The sequence below is a fragment of the Pristis pectinata genome, chromosome 6, assembly GCF_009764475.1.
Source record: "Pristis pectinata isolate sPriPec2 chromosome 6, sPriPec2.1.pri, whole genome shotgun sequence".
NCBI lineage: Eukaryota > Metazoa > Chordata > Chondrichthyes > Rhinopristiformes > Pristidae > Pristis > Pristis pectinata.
This window is the reverse complement of record NC_067410.1, coordinates 12849609-12866314: the sequence shown is the minus strand read 5'-3', so window position 1 is coordinate 12866314 and position 16706 is coordinate 12849609. Positions and strand designations below refer to the sequence as shown.

The window sequence follows — 16706 nt, the reverse complement described above, 5'->3', positions numbered from 1 at the left end:
GCAAATATCTCTGTCAGAGCCCCTGCAATCTCTTCCCTTGCTTCCCATAACACCCTGGGATAGACTTCATCAGCTCTGGGAATTTGTTCACCTTAATATGCACCAGTATCTCTAACATTTCCTCTTTCCTGAATCTCACATGTTCCAGACTATGGCACACACCTTCCCTCCCTCCCCTCTCCCCTGTCAGGTCCTGTCTTGTACTATTGAAATCAGCCCTCCCCCAATTTAAAATCTTAACTCTAGATTTTGTTTCCCACTTTGCAGCCAAATCTCCTCTTGCCAGTGTACTGTCATGTAACTCTCCATGTCAAAACCCCAGAAGTGAGTTGTTTGCATTGATTGTTGAAACATTTAGGGAAGTATTGATAATAGAAATTCATCTTCCAGATCCCAAAAAGTTTACTAAATTTGTTTATTGATTAATTTTTAACTTTTAAAGGATTCTTCCAGACATGCCTTATCATCTTCACATCTAAATGACACAGTGGTTCGTTTTCTGTAATTTGCATTGTTTTACTTGTTATTAATTTGCCTGGTTACAAGTAATCTTGTGTTTTTACCACTGAAAGCATCTTTCTTATGCTATTTTCTTGTGCACTATCTCCACAAATGCTTGACAATGTAGTACTTTATTTTACTGCTTCTATACTGTTAATTTATTGAGAAAACTTCTTCACATCTCCCTCTCCTTCCCCATTTAGCATGCAATGTAGATTTTTTTTTCTGTCCTCAGAAATACAGATTTCCCAACTCCAGATCTTAATCTTTTTTTGTTGTTTTTATGCATGGCATGGTTCATTAGATAGAGTATGCAAAGGTTTGTATTTTTTTCCAAGCTGTTAGGTTTGCATGAGAACAAGAAGGCATCAGTGTACTGTTAGTGATGTTAGAATCTTGCAGGTCAATGAAGATATGGCTGGTTTGGAATTTTACCTGCAATGTTAGTGATATGCCTGAACTCAGACCCCCAAATTTTACTTGAATGCTTCAACGGATCCAATTTTGATTTGTTGCCAAATTTATTGAGACTATCCAAATTCATTTCAGTTTACTTTTTGAATGCATGGTCATGATTTTGATCCCAGAGAGCTTAACGTCAGAACTATTTTCTTGAAAAGAAGATGACGTTTCTTGTTTTACTAATAAATGCAGTTTGTACTGGTGTACATTCCTATATTACAGCAAAATATTTAAACAATAGAACAATTTTCTTGTGCACAAGGTTTGTAGGTAAATGTCATGTAACCAATTCTACATTTACTGCTCAAATGAACCTGTTCAGAAAGTGATGGAGTGCACATTCCAAAATGGAATAAACAGTGTTCTAACCTGTGGCACCCTAACGTTTTCTGTTCCCCTTTCTCCATCGACACATGCAGTTGCATAATTCGTAAGGTGTGCCTCCACTTGCGAATGGAAGGTAGTGGCAGCTCCATAGCCACAGAAATCAGTTGACAATGTCTAATTATGCCATGTTATGATAAAACAAGACCAAATTTTTTTTTAAATGGAGGAGATATTACTATCAGAATCAATATCCTGGAGTCATGATTAACCCAGAACTCAACTAGACCAGCCACAAATATTGTGGTTACAACAGCAAGTCAGAAGCAAGGTGTCCTGTGATAATATGATGGAAATTTTCTGTCTTCAAAAAGGACTGCTATTTTAAAAAAAACAAAAGGGGATAAACTAAGCAATAGTAGGCCAGTCATTTTAACTTGGATGGTGGACAAGTTATTGGAATCAATTCCGAAACCTTACATTTGAAAAGACACGGATTACTCAAGGACAGTCAGCATGGATTAATGGTGGCAAAGCATTTTTTTTATTCTCCCTTGTCAGACTTCCTATTTATTGGATGACATATTCTTCCTGTAAAGTAGGAGCAATACTTTAGCTATGTTCTAATTTGTGTTTTATAAAGTTCCTAGATTACCACCCTTCTCTTAAATTCCAGAGTTTGGCAAATAAATGAAAATGTCTTGAATGCCTTCTTACCTTGGAGTTGCAGATTGATTTCTACCTGCTGCTTTTGTTTCTACCTGACCAGTCCTTTGATACGTTACAATAGCTTTCTTTTTTTACAGATAATCTTGTGGCTAGTTTTTGTATCACTTACAAACTCCAAGACTTAAAAGCAAAAGCACAAGAAGCAAAGAACTTCACACCAAGCTCCATGGAATCCCCCTCAAAACAGCTTTCCAATCACAAATGTACCTGTCAATCATTTTGTTTTCTTCCATCCATGTCCCTGGATTCAATTTGCCACCTTCTCCTGCCAAATGCCTTACTAAAATCTACATAGATAATATAGGAATCCTTCTCAGTAATCATTATCAAAAAATTCGATTAGGTTAGTCATTTGTGATCTTACTTTATCAGATCCACATTATTATAAAGAACCCACTGTCAATCAGTACTTTTTCCAATAATTTTCCTGTTACCAAGGTGAGACTGATAGGCTTGTAATTACTTGGTCTGGCCTTCTCTTTTTAACACAATGGTGCAAATGAGGATAAAAAGCAAAAAAAAAACCCGCAGATGCTGGAAATCTGAAAGCTAATAGTGTTATTATTTATTGCCGTTGGAATTGAATGAAAAAGTAAGGAAATGATGCTTCAGTTGTATAAGGCATTCGTGAAGCCACATCTGGAGTGTTGTGTATTGGTCTCCTTATTTAAGGAAGGATGTTAATGCATTGGAAGAGTTCAGATAAGATTTTCCAGACTAATTCCTGGAATGGGCAGTTTGTCTTATGGCAGAATGTTAGGCAGGCTAGGCTTGCATCTGCTGGAGTCGAGAAGAATGAGGGGTAATTTAATTGAAACATGTCGACCCTGAGAAGCATGTTTTCTCTTGTGTAAGTATCTGGAGCTTTGGTTCACTTTTTAAGAATAGGGATCTATCCATTTAAAGCAAAATTTCCTCTTGAGATTACAAGTCTGTGTAAATCTCTTCCTCAAGAGGTGTGGAAGCAGCCCTTCTGAACAGTAGATAAATACTTGATAAGTAAGGGGGTGGGGGGGCAGGAATACTGAGTTGCGGTTAGAATCCGATCAACTTCTTATCAAATGGCATAGCAGGCTTGGGGCTAGTGACCCAACCCTTCTAATTGTATGTTTGTATATTCATTTTGTTTCCCTCTTCATCTAAACACTAACACTCTGACATTTGTCACTTAATCTCATTGCAGTAGGTAGTAGTGACTCCTTAGTATCTTGACTGTTGGGATTATTCAAACATGAACCTTGTCGTTGAGTTAGTATGTATGGAAATATTAAACCTAAATCTGGTACTGCCCACAATTGACATGGTTAATAAATATTTTCAGCAGGTATCCTGAATGTTATATTCCAGGGACCTGTATAGACCTGTTCTTGAATTTCATATTCTCTTGCAAGGCAATAGGAGGTCATTTGACCCATGGAGTCTCTGCTGGCTCTTGGTGCACATCCATCAATCCCATTCTTCCACTTATTTCCCTCCAACCTGTTCCTGCTCTGGTTTAAGTTAGCTAATTCAAGACATATGGGCTGTTTTACTAGACCCAGCTTGAGATGAATTTTCTGGACTGTTTTGTTTTGAATTCAGCAATGAAGTCTGGTGGAGTTCAGCATTAATAATTTTTTGGTGGAAAGGACAATCACCCTCACTGCTTGCTTGGAACGTTTTAATATTTGACTGAATTAAAACTCCTTGTCAATGTATATTTCCAACTTCATTCTTAAAAAAAAACTATCCATTGCTACATTTTCTCCTGACTTCTTGCATTATAATAATTTCCTTGGAAACCCCTTCAGTTCCACACATAAATCTGACTCCAAAAAATTCTCATTTCTTGCATTCAATTCTGATTTACTTTGGACTACTGTTTTTCTATTCTCTACATTTGATGCCCCCCCCCCCCCCCCCCCCCCAGGACACAGTTAAAAATTCATAACTTTTTCAGATTATTATGTAGGTATGCTTCCTTCTACCTCTGCACCAGCTTCTACTTCCAAACATCAGATGTCCGGGAACAACATATCCTCTAAATGGCCTCTCTTGTATCTCTGCTGCTTCATTTTTTCTCTGATCCTTTTCAGCAACTGAGTTCTTTACTATTTTGGTCATGTTTTGGAAAACTCTAAACCCTTCCATTGTGCTATCATTTTCTAAATTCTTCACCTGACCACCTTCAGAACATTATAACTAGATCTTGGCTTACTTGAAGCATTCTGCAGTTCCCGGACATCTGACTTCAGCCCCAAAGTTTTTGGGAATATTAATTAAAAGGTGCCATGAAAATATAACTTGTTTTTGTCAAAATTCACACTTGTAGAATTGCTGCTTGGTACAGTCCAGTTGAGAGAGGGGTGCCATATTTCAGCAAGGAGGTAGCATCTTAAAATCAACAAAATTTGTAAAGTGAAAAACCAATGTTGTTATGAAAATATCCTTGTGGATAATCAGACCTAATAATGCTGTTGATTGGGTATAGAGTGTTTCATTCAAACAATGACATAATTAGACAGTAACTTTTTTCTCTAATCAGACAACAGATTGAAGGTTCATTAAATGATTAAAAATAATGTCTTGAAAGAATAACCATAGAACAAATATGAATAAATTACCTTTATTTTCGAGCCTGCAAGTTGCTTCATGGACTGGAGATTATAATGTAGAATGTACTTAATATACCTGAGATTATACGAGAGATTATAGAAGCACATTATACAAGATGTGCTGGAGATAAGGCTACTACTGCTGAATGTTAAGTACTGTTGAAAGAAAATACTTACATTGTTAGGTAATTTAATAGTTAATGCATTTCATTATCAGTGTAACCTGCTTGTTTTCCTTGTCTTTAATCTGGATGGAAGGGTTTTATTTAATTTGTATATGATTGCTTCAGTTTTAAAAAGATTGGCTAAGGAAGGTTTGTAAAGATTAACTTCGAGTCATAACAGTAAGAGTCCTCTGAATGTTAAGCTCTGTGGATGCACACACAATACTATTATATATTCTCCCAACACTAATCCAGAGGAGCAAAACCTCCCTGCCCAATAGTATCGGTAGAACTTATGCAGGACCAGAAAGATTCTTTTTCTTAAGGAAAATAAACAGAGTGCACTCTAAAACCAGCAAAGTGAAATTTAGTTTCAGTTCCTATTCAAGGTTTGAAAAATGAGCCATCAAAAAAAAGATGAAAGTAAGAGGAGGCAAGTTGGTCAGTGAATATGCACATTTATTTCAATACGCTGTTAAGTAATAGCATCTTCAGAGCTGTCAAGAATATCTTTAGATTCAGTAAATCATCTCTGTTCCTTTGTTCTTAGTTTCATGTCTCTTGCAGATTTTCAGAATCGTGTGACACTTAATGATTAAGTTGATGTGTCCAGGTGCCTCCTATACCTGTAGGAATGGCACAGCTATTGGAGCTGCTGGCTCACAGTGCCAGCACTCTGCATTTAATCTGAATTGCACATTCTCCCTCTGAGTCCGTAGGTTTCCTCTGGGTGCCCTGGTTGATAGATTAATTGACCATTGTAGATTAGCCCTAGTGTAGTGGTTAGTGTAACGCTTTACAGTGCCAGCAACCCGGGTTCAATTGCGGCCACTGTCTGTAAGGATTTTTTGCAGGTACGCATGGTAGTGTAGCGGTTAGCATAACGCTATTACAGCACCAGCGACCTGGGTTCAATTCTGGCCACTGTCTGTAAGGAGTTTGTACCTTCTCCCCGTGACTGTGTGGGTTCCCTCCGGATGCTCCAGTTTCCTCCCACATTCCAAAGACATATGGGTTAGGAAGTTGTGGGCATGCTACGTTGGCACCGGAAGCGTGGCAACACTTGTGGGCTGCACCCCCCCCCCCAGCACACATTGTATGCAGAGATGCATTTCACTGTGTGTTTCGATGTACATGTGACTAATAAATTATTATTATATAGAGGTAAGTAGTCAGATCCAGAGAGTTGATGGGAATATATGGGGGAAAATATGACAGGGAATGTTGGTGGGGGAAAAAATATGTGTGTGTCTGTGTGTGTGTATATTATATATATATATATATATATATATATATATATATATATATATATATATATATATATATATATATATATATATATATGTACACACATACATACACACACATATATATAGAGAGAGAGAAGAGTGATCAATATCATAGGCAAACCTTATTAATTTCTTTGATTAAAAATGTTTTCAATCAGTAATGACATTTCTGAATCAGTATTTCTCTTTGGAAATGACTACAGAAGTCTTGAACTTATGGCTGATGACTTCAAGAGCATTCAGATATGCTCCCTCCTCCGAAGTGCAGTTAAAGTGTCGTAACGGGTGTTTAAGATGAGCTGCCTGAAGTGGGAACACTGGAATAGGAGTAGGCTGTTTGGCCCCACCAAGCTTGTCCTGTTCTCAGAGATTGCTGTGTATTCATCTTAATACCTTTTGTCAAGCAAAGGTTTAATTTAAAATAATCAATATATCTCTTAAGTTTCAGCCTTCTACTACTATTTATGTATTCTGTTTAATCACTTGGGTTTAATTTTATAAATTATGTTTGCTTAACTGATTCTGGCCCACCTAAGCAAAATCTCTCTCACCCTCTCTGACCCTCTCCTTTTTACGTTCTAAAAAAATCATAATCATCCCATTTGCACAAAATGAAAGTCCTAGTTAATGTAATATTCTCATAAAATGCCTCTTGGAAGTCTTGGTAACAATCAAATGAGTCTGCTACATTGCTTAGAAGGCCAGTATTTCCTTTTCCACGATGTGCTGCGCAAAACTACATGGTAGTGCAGATGTGGTCCATCCAGGGTTTTGTAAAGCTTTTGTAAACACCTTTAATTCTTTAATTTAAAAACTCCTTTAATTAAAAAAACACCTGTCATCCTCTCCCTCTTTCCGATTATATTGAGTGTCTTGTCATAAGCTTTAAGGAAACAGCAAAGTAAATATCAGGTTCATTAGGTAGGTATAATTTTTTACAAACAGGTCCTGCAGTCACTTCACTGCTTATTGACTGGGCTCCCAGTCACAAAGATCTAATCTTACTGTTTCCTGTTTCTCGGTTCCATATTAATCACAGAAATCTTTTTCAAAGGGAAGTGAGAAACCCAGATGTTGCTTTGTATAAAATACATGTGCTATGAGTATTTTAAACCTCATTCTTGTCTGTTTTTGCCATGAAATATGGCAGTGCCTTCCTAAAGTGAGAAGAGATTTCAAAAAGTATTGACCTGTATGAATCATGCCTATTATGGCTTAGAATGAAATTGATAAAGGCCTTGGTGTTCCAAAATAATTATATTTTTTGAGTGCCACAAAAGGAGTTTGTTTTTTCTCACCAATGATGCATCTAGAAGAGAATTTTGTCTGTACATCACAAAATGCTTCTCTCAGCATTTCTATATCAGTGTATCAGTACTAATGCAGTTTTTTTAAAGTAGCCTGTTCTGTTTTGAAGAAAATTAAATGCAATAACCATGCAAAGTATTGAAAGCAATATTAATTCTATTATTTCTATTAATTCTATTAATTATTATCTAATTATCTAATTAATTCTAAATTCTATGAGGCAGGCACAGTAGTGTAGCGGTTAGCGTAACACTATTATAGCGCCAGCGACCTGGGTTCAATTCTGGCCACTGTCTGTAAGGAGTTTGTATGTTCTCCCCATGTCTGCGTGGGTTTCCTCTGGGTGCTCTGGTTTCCTCCTCCCACATTCCAAAGACATACAGGTTAGGAAGTTGTGAGCATGCTTTGTTGGCACCGGAAGCGTGGTGACACTTGCGGGCTGCTCCCAGAGCACTCTACGCAAAAGATGTATTTCACTGTGTGTTTCGATGTACATGTGATTAATAAAGGTATCTTGTGCTGCAATGTTTAATTATTACAGGAAGTCCCCGACTTACGAACGCCCGTACTTACAAACCGACCTTTGTGGTTGGTTCGTAAGCGGGCCCGGCCCCCAATCCTACCACGGCGGCAGTACACCTTCTTTGGCCCAACCCTGGGCCAAGTGCGTATGTGCGGCTGGGGCCATGTGCGGCCACGATCCCTGGTCCAAGTGCGCATGCATGGACACTGTTCCGAGTTACGTACAAAATCAGGTTACAAACAGTCTCAAAAACGGAACTTGTTCGTAACCCGGGGCTTCCTGTATTTTGAAATTCTTTAAATTCCTTCAAATTGCCTTAACCAATAAAGATAATAACATGGATCCTAGTCAGGGAAACTGGGCAAGCTACAGCAGGGTTGAGGAAGTGACTGGAAATGGTTGTTAGGTTTCTCTGTTTTTATTGTCCTTGAGCAGGAATGTGATATGGATCTGCCCATGCGGCTAGTGCCTAAACAGGGGATGTGAATTACTACTGCAGTAAACCTGGCATGTTTGGGACTTTGGTGGTGCCGGACTGGCAGAATTTCCAAACCATTGGATGTTATTACTTTGAATGCCCCAACACATTTTTACTTCAATTTTTTTTGATGTTGCATGGTATTATAATAAATTTTCCAGTGAACCTGGTATGTTTAGTGGGAATGTGAGAAACGGGGCCCTGGTGAATTTAAAGAGTGTAAGAACCCTAGTTAGTTGGGAGCTGAGGATCCTGGGCTCCAAGTGAGTCCAGGGAGCACAGGAGTGGGCCCAGGTGAGTTTTAAGGGAGCACGGGAAACATCATCTGGTGAGCCAGATGTCAAACCATTGGGATTTCCAAATAGTCTGATTGCGGATTTTCGGAGATTAAATGTATTTAGAGTGAGGCAATTGTATGACTTGAGAACGGCACAGCTAGTGGAGCTACTGCCACACAGCTCCAGTGACCCTGGTTCAATCCTGATCACAACCACTATCTAAGTTTGAGAGTTATCCCTGTGACTGCATGGGTTTCCTCCCATGTGCCAAGGACACAGAGGTTGGTAGGTTAATTAAGTCCCTAATATGTAGATGAGTGGTAGGATCAGATAATTGATGAGAAAGTGGGGAGAAAGATTACACTGAATGGGCCTCTGTTTCCATGACTTTTGGCATTTGGAGCCAATATGGGGAATGAGTTGTTGAGACTAGCAGCAGTTCAGGAGAGTAAAGTCACGTGGCAAAAAGCTGGCAAAAGTTTCATTTTATCATGAGTAATCAATCATAAAGTGCCATATCATAAGCTGCTTTAATGAAGTTTATTTTTATTATCTAGCATTGTATGATGGAGCTTATATTTTAAAATGTATTAAAAGGAAAAAAAGCTTTGATATTACAGCATTTTGTACGTTTATCTTAAATATCTGAAAACTTCCAACATGTAATGAATTACAAAAGGATTAATTATGGTAGGCACAGTATAATTCCACAAGTAGAATTTGTGGCAATACACAAACCAGAGGTACACATCCAATCTGGAACTGTAGCACTGCTTCCTCAACACAAGACCATTGTTCTCTTTACTGTACTTTGCAGGAGGACGGAATGGAGCTAAAGGGGAGACTCAAGCCAGTGACGATGATCTTGCCAGTGAGGTACTCAGCCATTACAGCAGTACCAGTGAGACTGCCAGTGTTCCTGAGGAAGGTATGAATGAACTGCATTACCAGTGTCTCAGATGGTTAGAAATGTTATGGCACATGGTATTAATGTTGCAAGATCTTTTAGAAAAAAATGTGTGTGACTGCTTGAGTAATGTTTACAGATAGGTATCCGGGAATGGATGCTGCAGGATTTTAATCAAAATACAGTGGGGGGAAAGGTGTTTCTTTCATGGTGTGAATTTGGGTTTATTATATACCCACTTAGCTGGGACTGCTGATGGGGATGAGCTTCACATTGTGTCAGCTTAGATTTATCTTTTTTTGCTGGCAGGAATATATCTGCTTTTTTGTTTTACATTTTTGATAATGTCATTGTAGTGCTGGTACAGCTTGCTTAGGAGAGAAAGGGAAAGATCAAGTCATTTAACCATTTGTATTGAACCAGTGTTGTAGACAGCGATATTAAGAGTTGCTTCTCAGTCTGAAGATTGCACTTGTTACTTCAGTCCATTCTTCAGTTGTTCCTCCTGCCATACTCAGCAGGATTTACAGTTGAATTATATTCTTTCCCAATTTGTAGTAAAATCCTTCAGGTAAGCTAGTTTTTTTTTCCCTTCACCCCTTTTGGAGAATGTCTACTTATGGTTCTTTGGATATTAGGACACACAGCACTAAGAAGAGAGTTGTATAAACTGTATTGCAGGACAAGCCATTCACTACTGGTGTTATCCTCTGATTGCAACTCCTCTCAACACAACTCTGCATGACTTTGCTTTCCTTTCTCCTCGTGTTAATTAGCTTCCCCCCCCCCCCCTTGGGGTTCTTCATCTCTCAGTTTTTGTAGCTTTTGTAGGACTTGTTATCATGTGAGTGAGCAATTTGGTTAAATTGGGGCACCTGAATAAAATGTTTGAAAGCCACTGGTCCAGATGGTTTCCCTCAGCAGTTTCTATAATATATATTTCGTATTTCAGAAGACTTTTTTCTGCTTTTGGGCTGTTCCTGCATTCTTCCTAAGAATTTCCAGACAGATGAGGGAAAGGTGGCAAATGCCCATGTTTGCTTTTTTTGTTTTTCTTAGGGAATGAAGCCATTAATGAGCAGATGGCCCAGGAGGAAGCTGAGGATAAATTGAAGGAATGCATTGATAATACAATGGACAAAAGGTAAGGAACACGTCACAACACCGAATTTGTATTTGGGATTACATGGTAGTTAGAATTCCTGTGTTACAGAGTCTTGTTATCGTTACTTTGACCCTTCTGTTTTCAGTGCCAAAACGAGACAAAATGCCCTTGAAAGTCTCAAGCTGGCATTCTCTTCCAAACTCCTATCAGACTTTTTGGTGGAAAGGAGAGTCACCCTCACTGATTGCTTGGAACGTTGCTTGAAAAAGGGTATGTACATCTTTGTAATCTGAATTATGAGATTAAAGTGTCTTCAGCCTAAGGAAGTGGCTGGTTGTTCCTTATCTGTGTTGCTTATAATTATCAGGATCAGTCCTGGATTATACTCTAAAGCTTCACCTTCACTGACCGGGTTGATCTTTAGTTTAGATGAACTGAAATCAGCCTTGAAATAAAAGCACAAAATACTGGAAATGTCCTGCCATTTGGTTGGATTTGTGGAGAGAGCAATAGAGGTAATATTTTGGACTGAACATTTTTTTTTAATATTGGAGGTTGTAGCTTGCTGGCAATAAATGTTTTTGTGCTTGTTTACTTACTTATTACGACACAGGGGAGCAATTTTCCCATTGGGACCGTGCTGGCTCTCAACAGAGCAATCCTGTTAGTCCCATTTCCCCCTCATTCCACTGTAGCCCTGCAACTTATTTCCTCTCACGTATCCATTGACTTCTCTTTAATTTGTTCCCACTTGCCTTATACTAAGGAGTAATTTGCAGTGGCCATTTAATCTACTAGCAGAACTCTGAGATGCGGGAGGAAACCAGTGAATACAGTGGAAATCTCACGGCTATGGGAGAATGTTCAGACTCCACGGAGATAGCACCCAAGTTCGGTTCACACCCAGGTCCCTTTACCTGTAAGGTAACAGTGCCAATTGCTGCACCACCATTGTGCTTTTGCAACACCACAGAAAGAAGAAAATTTAAAGAACTGTTATAGGATGGGTTCAGGAGGAATGGAATGTTGGGACAAACATGAAAACAAGAGTCCAGAAGAAATTATTATAGAATGACATAATGCAACTTCAATTTTATTTTAACTTTTCTCTTGAAAGGTAAGGGTGAAGAACAAGCACTTGCAGCTGTTGTTGCAACCCTATTGTGTATTCAGCTGGGACCGTGCAAAGAGGCAGAAGATGTTTTCAAAACTCTGAAATCTATTTTAATTAATATCTTTTCTGACAAATCAGCTAGCTTGGCTGCTAGACACAATGTAAGTATTTTATTTTCATGTGATACAAGTGCAAGGGTTAATTGAATTGTACTAGGCTAAAATGACAAACAAGCACTGTTATTAGAGTTTGAAAAATGGTTTTAGGGACTCAGATATTAAATTGATAACTAAATCTATGGCAATAAAGCACCTTCAGGAAACAGAAGTGCTTCATACTTTGGATAGGTTACCTGTTATGCAATATATTGTAGGCACAAAGCAGATATTTGTGGGGTAGCATATAGCAGTGCCCCAGTCACCTCTGTTGCAGAGTTCCCTTTAAAATGTAGAATGTCATTTCATCAGTTAGTTTTACCCAGATTCAAAGATTCCTTTCATTTCAGAGTTTCTGGACACAATTGCAGCCTACTCTCTGGAAGTAGATGAGATTGGAGCCAATCTATGGAGCCAAAAGTTCTGTTCTATTTGTCTTTCCCAGTTTGTTTTAGGGTTCTTGGGAGTCAGGTATCAGTAATAATTAATGCAATTCCAAATATTTTTTTTGTTGTTGCTGGCATACACATGAATTAAATCTAGGCAGTTCTGGTCATCTGGTATACTCAGTGGCCTGTCCCATGCTCACTCAGTCTTGTGCAAACTAAAGCAATGAAATCAAAGGCTGAGTGATCCCCAGCATTTTCTTTTTTTTTCCAGAATTCCAGCATCTGCAGTTATTTATTTATTTTTAAGCCAAAGGATCATTGACCAAGCTGGTATACTATTCAATATCCAATGGAATGCATCGAAGTGCATAAATGGATCACTTAGCTGCAACCAATGGGTCAAAACTTTAAATGTATAAGATACAAGAATGCATTATTTGAGACAACTGACTGACAAAACGCCTGTTCCCAAACATGATGCTCATGTGCCTCAAGGTCATGAGACATGGCCATGAAGAATTGTTTCATTTATATTATTTTCAAAGAAGGCATTTCATTTAAGGCATGTACAAAAGAAAATCAGTACTACTCTCTGCCTACTTAGATACTTCTTGGTGCCAAGGGCAAAAAGATTATTTGATGCTAGGAATGGATTACAATGGACTGTCACATTAATGAAACTTGTCATCCTTTTATCTTACTTGGTACTGAGTTTACAAGAAAATCAGAGAAAGAAGCAGGAATAGATCATTCAGCTCCTTGTACCATTCAGTAATGTGCCTGATCTGTTGCCTCCATCACATTCCCGTACTTGACCCTTGTATCCTCTGATTCCCTTAATATCAAAAAAATCCATTCATTTCTGCCCAGAATTTACTTAGCGACTGAACCTCCACAGCCCTCTTGGATAGAGAAGTCCAAAGATTATCTATTCTATAACTGAAGACATTTTTCTTCAATTGTGTCCTGAATGGCCAACCTTTTTGTGACCCTAGTTCGATACCTTCTGGAAAAGGTATCAACTTCACGTCTACCCTGGCAAGCCCATCACTGCTACCAGCAACAGCTCAACGCTTATTGACACTGGGTGTGTCTAAAGGAGACAATGTTTAATTGTTTCAAGAACTTAACTGTTATTCCAGTAGCATAAGTTCCTCTGAAATTATTTTTTAAATGGTTAGAAATGACGTTCTGTCTGTTTGTTTCATCACCCATATCCAAAGATTTGTTTCAGAGGCTCTGGGTATATTTACAGCCTCTCTGCAAATAGATGAGATTAATTAGATGGAAGCTAACATTCCGTTCTATTTGTCTTTCCCAGGTGATTTTTAAAGTTTCCAGGAGTCAGTATAAATTAATGTTGCACAGCAATTAATGGTTTACAGTTGCATTGAACTGATAATTAAAAGTTCTATTGCTGTAAAGCCATCAGAGTTTTCATTGACAAAAGTGCATATTAGCCAAAACAATAAAAATTATCAACACATTAAGAGACATGGGGAAAAAATACCCTGTGGTGGATCTTTTGCAAATTTCTTATCTGGCTAATAAAGATTTCGGAGTACCTAGCAAATTTGGACAAATGATTAATGGACTAACCCTTCAGACTTGTATATGTCATCCATCCAGCCTTTCATTTGGGTATCTCACTGTCTTTTATTGCTTCTGTTTAGTGTGCCACAGCTCTGGGAACGTGCTGCTACATAGCTGCTAATGAAGCAGAGGTAAGTTTTAAAATGGAGCATAATATTAGGCTTGTTTTAATGAATAGCTAGTTACATCTTCCCACAGAAGATGGTTTAGCATGTCTTCCATTTGGTAGATATTGTTTGCACAATAATGTACTGTGATAACTCTAATAGTTATGTTCGGGCTTGAGGCCTTTTTTTGTCCTAAAATTCAAAATAAATATCATTCAGGTATATGTGCAAAATGGACTAAAGTGGCCAGCTCTGTTACTCTGTAATATGAAGGTTACATTGCTCACCGACCTACCCAATCTTAAATAATTACTTAGCTTGTTTTTTTAATTCATTCTTTAGTTGTATTACCCTGCAGGTGGTATTGTTCCCATGTATGTGTTGCCCTTGTCCTCCAGTGGTAGAGTTCATGGGATTGAAGGTGCTGTCAGAGTAGTGTAGGCAAGTAACTGCAATGTTTTATGTAGACACTCTGCGGCCAAAGTGCATAGTGTGCGTGATGCGCTGGGCTGTGTCCACAACTCTCTGCAGTTTCTTGCGGTCCTGGGCAGAACAATTGCCATACCAAGTTGTGATTCATCTGTATTTATGTGGCTGAGGTGGTTGAGTTTCTGGTCATTGGCGACCACCACGATTCTGATGGTACAGAATGTGGCAATGTTAATATCATTGAATCTCAAGGGTAGATGTTTACACTTGCTCTTGTTGGAGCTGGTCATTGTCTAGCATTGTTGTGGTGTGAATGCTACTTGCCACTTTTTAGCTCATGCCTTAATGCTGTCAAGGCATTGCTACATGCAGACATTTGCGGAGGGGTTGCAAATGGAAATAAACATTGTGCAATCCTTAGTGAATATCCTCACTTCTAACCTTGTGGTGAACCATTAAGTCATTAATGAAGCAGTTGAAGATCATTGGGCTTGGATACCTCCCTGAGGGCTGCAGTGATATCCTGCGACTGGGATAATTATCCTCTGACAACTACATCCACATTCCTTTGTGCAAGGCATAATTCCAACCACTGAGGTGCTTTATCCTTGGTGCCCATTGGATTAAGGTTTACAACTCTCAGTCAACTGCTGCATTGATGTCCAGAACAGTCATTCCCACCTCAGTGCTGGGCAGCATTTGATGAGATTGGATTTGGCCTGTTTTTTGTGAACATGTCAATCCTAAGCAATTTCCCAGATTGTTCAAGTAAATACCTGTATTGTAACTTTATTGGGAAAATCTTGGCTAGAGGTACAACTACTTCTGAAGGGCAAGTCTCTTTAGTACTATAGCTAAGCTGTTGTCTGGTCCCATGGCCTTAGCTGAAATCACTGGATAAGGCAGTTTCAAATTCAATAAAGACTGGCTTCTGTGATGAAGATCTTGAGGAAAAGGCTGAGATGTAGCACTTCAGACTAAACATACAGTAATTGCAAGTGGTTCAGTCTTATCTCTAGGGCAAAGAGGATGGGGATGTTCTTGAAGCCACCCCCTCTCATCAGCTGTTTGTTTGTCCAGCACCAGTTACAACTAATATCTGGAGGACTGCAGAACTTTGATCTGATCTTTGGTTTGGGATCACTTCACTTTGCCTAATGAATGCTCTTTTTGCAGCTCAGCACACGTGTGGGCTTGTGTTGTAGCTTCATCAGGTTGACATCTTATTTTTAGTTAAGTCTGGTGCTGCTCTCAGCATGCCTGCCTACAGTCCTCAATGATCCACATCAATCCCCTGGTTTGACTATAATGGTAATGTGACAGATATGCCAGGCTCCAAGGCTACAGGTTGCAATGGAATACTTTGCTTCTATTGATGAGGATCCACAGCACCCAGTGGGTGCCTATTTTTGAGCTGCTAGGTCTGTTTGGGATTTATACTATTTAGCATGATTTTGATGCCACACAACCTACTCATTGGAGAGAAGGAGGATGAGGGGAGACATGACAGAGGTATACAAAATATTAAGAGGAATATAGTGGACAGCCAGCTCTTTCTCAGGGCACCAATGTTCAATACAAGAGGGCATGACTTTAAGGTAATGGGTGGGAAGTTTAAGGGAGATATCAGAGGGAGGTTTTTCATGCAGAGAGTGGTTAGTGCATGGAATGCGCTGCCTGGGGTGAGGTGGAGGCTGATACGTTGGTCAAGTTCAAGAGATTGTTAGATAAGCATATGGAGGAATTTAAAATAAGGGGATATGTGGGAGGAAGGGGTTAGTTAGTCTTAGGTGTGGTTTAAAGGTCGGCACAACATGGTGGGCCGAAGGGCCTGTATTGTGCTGTATTGTTCTATTCTACTTCTATTACTCTAGTGGCAGATATTTCACAAGGACTGTGCACTGATCACACAACCATTGTTGTCATGGACAGATGCATTGCTTCAAGCTATATTGGCAAGGGCAAGTTCAAATAGCTCTATTCCTCATATTGGTTTGCACACTACCTGCCACATCTGTGTCCATGAGCCGAGTCAGTGCTGGTGCTATCCAGCCACTCTTAGTGATGGACATTGAAGTTCCCCACTCAGAGTATATTCTGTGTCCCTGCTGCTTCCAAGTATTGCTGAGCACAGAGGAGCAATGATTGATCAGCTGAGGGAGAACAGTGGCTGGTAATAAGGAGGACATTTTCCTGCTGATGTTTGACCCGATGCCAAGAGATTTCACGGGGACTGTAGTCAATATTGACTATTCTT

General features: G+C 39.1%; 1 protein-coding gene across 2 annotated transcripts in view; it reads left to right on the top strand.

The window, feature by feature from the left end:
• Window positions 1-16706, top strand: part of ifrd2 (interferon-related developmental regulator 2) — a 35776-nt gene that overhangs the window by 5248 nt on the left and 13822 nt on the right. For both annotated transcript variants that reach the window (XM_052017735.1, XM_052017734.1), the window contains 5 exons: window positions 9468-9578; window positions 10617-10701; window positions 10808-10932; window positions 11780-11937; window positions 13994-14044. In XM_052017735.1, coding sequence (XP_051873695.1) covers window positions 9468-9578; window positions 10617-10701; window positions 10808-10932; window positions 11780-11937; window positions 13994-14044 — 530 coding nt within the window. The remainder of the gene's footprint in view (window positions 1-9467; window positions 9579-10616; window positions 10702-10807; window positions 10933-11779; window positions 11938-13993; window positions 14045-16706) is intronic.